Source organism: Pseudophryne corroboree, chromosome 7, assembly GCF_028390025.1.
Source record: "Pseudophryne corroboree isolate aPseCor3 chromosome 7, aPseCor3.hap2, whole genome shotgun sequence".
Classification (NCBI taxonomy): domain Eukaryota; kingdom Metazoa; phylum Chordata; class Amphibia; order Anura; family Myobatrachidae; genus Pseudophryne; species Pseudophryne corroboree.
In genome coordinates this window covers 14846602-14848953 of record NC_086450.1, presented here as the reverse complement: position 1 = coordinate 14848953, position 2352 = coordinate 14846602, and the positions used below count along the sequence as shown (strand labels likewise).

Here is a 2352-nt window from a genome sequence, read left to right as displayed (position 1 = left end):
GTGGCAGACAGATAGGTGACACAAGGGGAAAACCACTAGTGATGATCATGGAGCAGTAGGTTAGGATGAGAGCTAGAAGGCTTTGATAAAAATGTGGATCTTGAGAGCCTATTTTAAGTTTGAAGAGAGATGAACAGTCTGAATGGGAGAGTTCCCATGGCAGGGAGCAGTAAAAGCAAACCCTTGGAGGCTGAAGTGGGAGAAAGTAATCAGTTGGATGGAGTTTACTGTTATGTGAGTAGAGGGGAAGAAAGGAGACTGGGACAGAAGAGAGGTTTCAGGGCTTAGTGGTGGAGTAGCAGTATCATGGTGGGTGAGAATGACTGAAAATTAAGGAACAGTTGAGGCATGAGAGTACCAGGGGGTTGGAAGGGAGAAAGAGAAGGGAATGAGAAGGTGGAGGAGAATATGGTGGTAGGAGAGAGATGGGAACAGGTGGCAGAAGATACTGAATTAGCTAGTCGCTGAGTGAGGAGAAGAAATTAGAAAAAGGAACATGGTGTAGATGAGAGAAATAAGGAGAAGATAAATAGCAGTAGTACTGGAGACCATGTGGTAGAGAAACTGTGCAGTTTAAGTACCATGAAGACATTTACAAAGGACTGTTATTTCCTTCCTAGGTTTTTTTTTTACAATTTAATGACCAACATTATTAAGCAAAATACTTAATAACATCACTGAGATCATTTTCCATTTTTGTTATTTTTAAAGAATGTCTTGGGAAAATAACACAGTTGTGCTTGAATTTATTCTTCTTGGACTGTCAAGTGAACCCATGACACAAGTTATTCTTTTCTATGTCTTCCTACCTGTGTATATGGTCATATTATTTGGAAACATTTCCATCATTACTCTAATCCTGTCTGATGTCTGCCTTCACACACCTATGTATTTCTTCCTGTGCAACCTCTCATTTCTGGATCTCTGCTATTCATCTTCCACTGTGCCGAGGATGTTGAAAGATTTGATATCAGGAAAGAAAACTATCTCTTATGCTGAGTGTGCCACACAAATGTATTTGTCTCTTTCTTTAGGGGCAACAGAGTGTATTCTGCTTGTTATTATGGCTTATGATCGTTATGTAGCTATATGTTATCCATTACATTATACTACAATCATGAGTAAGATGGTTTGTGTTAGACTAGCCATTGGTACATGGCTATGTGGGTTTCTTCTCTCTATTTCACATGTTACTCTTACACTCAATGTAAATCTTTGCAACAATAATGAAATTAATAATTTTTTCTGTGAAGTGCCAGAAATATTATCACTGGGTTGTGAAAACATTTTGTTTGTTGAATTTTTTATTTTTATTGCTGGTGTGATTGTTCTTATGATACCATTGACTTTTATTGTAATATCTTATTCTCAAATAATTTTATGTATCATAAAAATTAAATCTTCTGCTGGGCAGCGGAAAGCTTTCTCCACCTGTGGGTCTCATATATTGGTTGTGACAATGTTTTATGGCTCAGCTATGGCTGCCTACATGAAACCTTATTCAAGATCTGCAGCAGAAACAGACAAATTCATTGCTATATTTTACATAATTATTACACCAATGTTGAATCCTTTGATTTATTCTCTTAGGAATAATGATGTAAAATCAGCCTTTCTAAAACTGAAAATAAAAAATAAAACAAAATGATACTTTAAATTAAAGATAATTTAGCTTGGTTCTCTGAGAACTGAGCTCACCCGAATTTAGGGAATCCAAAGGGAACCAGGCCATGACGTGGATCTCCCGGCCTGCCTTGGATCCCAAAAAGAGGTAAAACATCCTGCTGTCAGATCTCAAATCTTGCCAGTTTTGGAATTTCTACACCATTTTCAAAATTCAGTATTACTCTCTCTGGATCCAGGCTCCTGGCTCCCTCCTGGCAGCTATAAAGTGCTTTACCCAGAGCCGGCCCTAGGCATAGGCAAACAAGGCAAATGCCTAGTGCATTTGGTATGCCTAGGGGCACAAGAAGCTTCTGCTGATTAAAGTGATATGCAACATGCCTAAATTCTGTTTTTATGATTGTGGCTGTATCTGCAAACGAAATGATATGTATAATGTTAATCAAAAGAAGCTGCTTTTGCATTCTAGCCACATAGTAATGCAAATAAGATGCATTTTCATCAAAAAAGGCACCCGACGTTAGCAGAGCTGCCTGCTGACTCACGCCAGGCATTTCCTGCTGCATGGCTTATTAAGGCAAGATGTATGAGGACACATCTGCATCCAAGCAGAGTTGAAGGTCACAGTATTAGCGGGCGTGTGAGCGCTCTATATAGGTGTGGTGGTTGTGCAATAGTGTTCGGCTTATGTGTAAGGGGCATTATGTGTGTCATGATGTGTATAAGTGC

General features: G+C 38.9%; 1 protein-coding gene across 1 annotated transcript; it reads left to right on the top strand.

Annotated features, from left to right (window-relative positions):
* Positions 1-712: 712 nt before the first annotated feature.
* On the top strand, positions 713-1648 carry LOC134943257 (olfactory receptor 2D2-like). Its single transcript, XM_063932201.1, has one exon. The coding sequence runs from the start codon at positions 713-715 to the stop codon at positions 1646-1648; it is 936 nt and encodes a 311-aa protein (XP_063788271.1).
* The last annotated feature ends 704 nt before the right edge of the window (positions 1649-2352 follow it).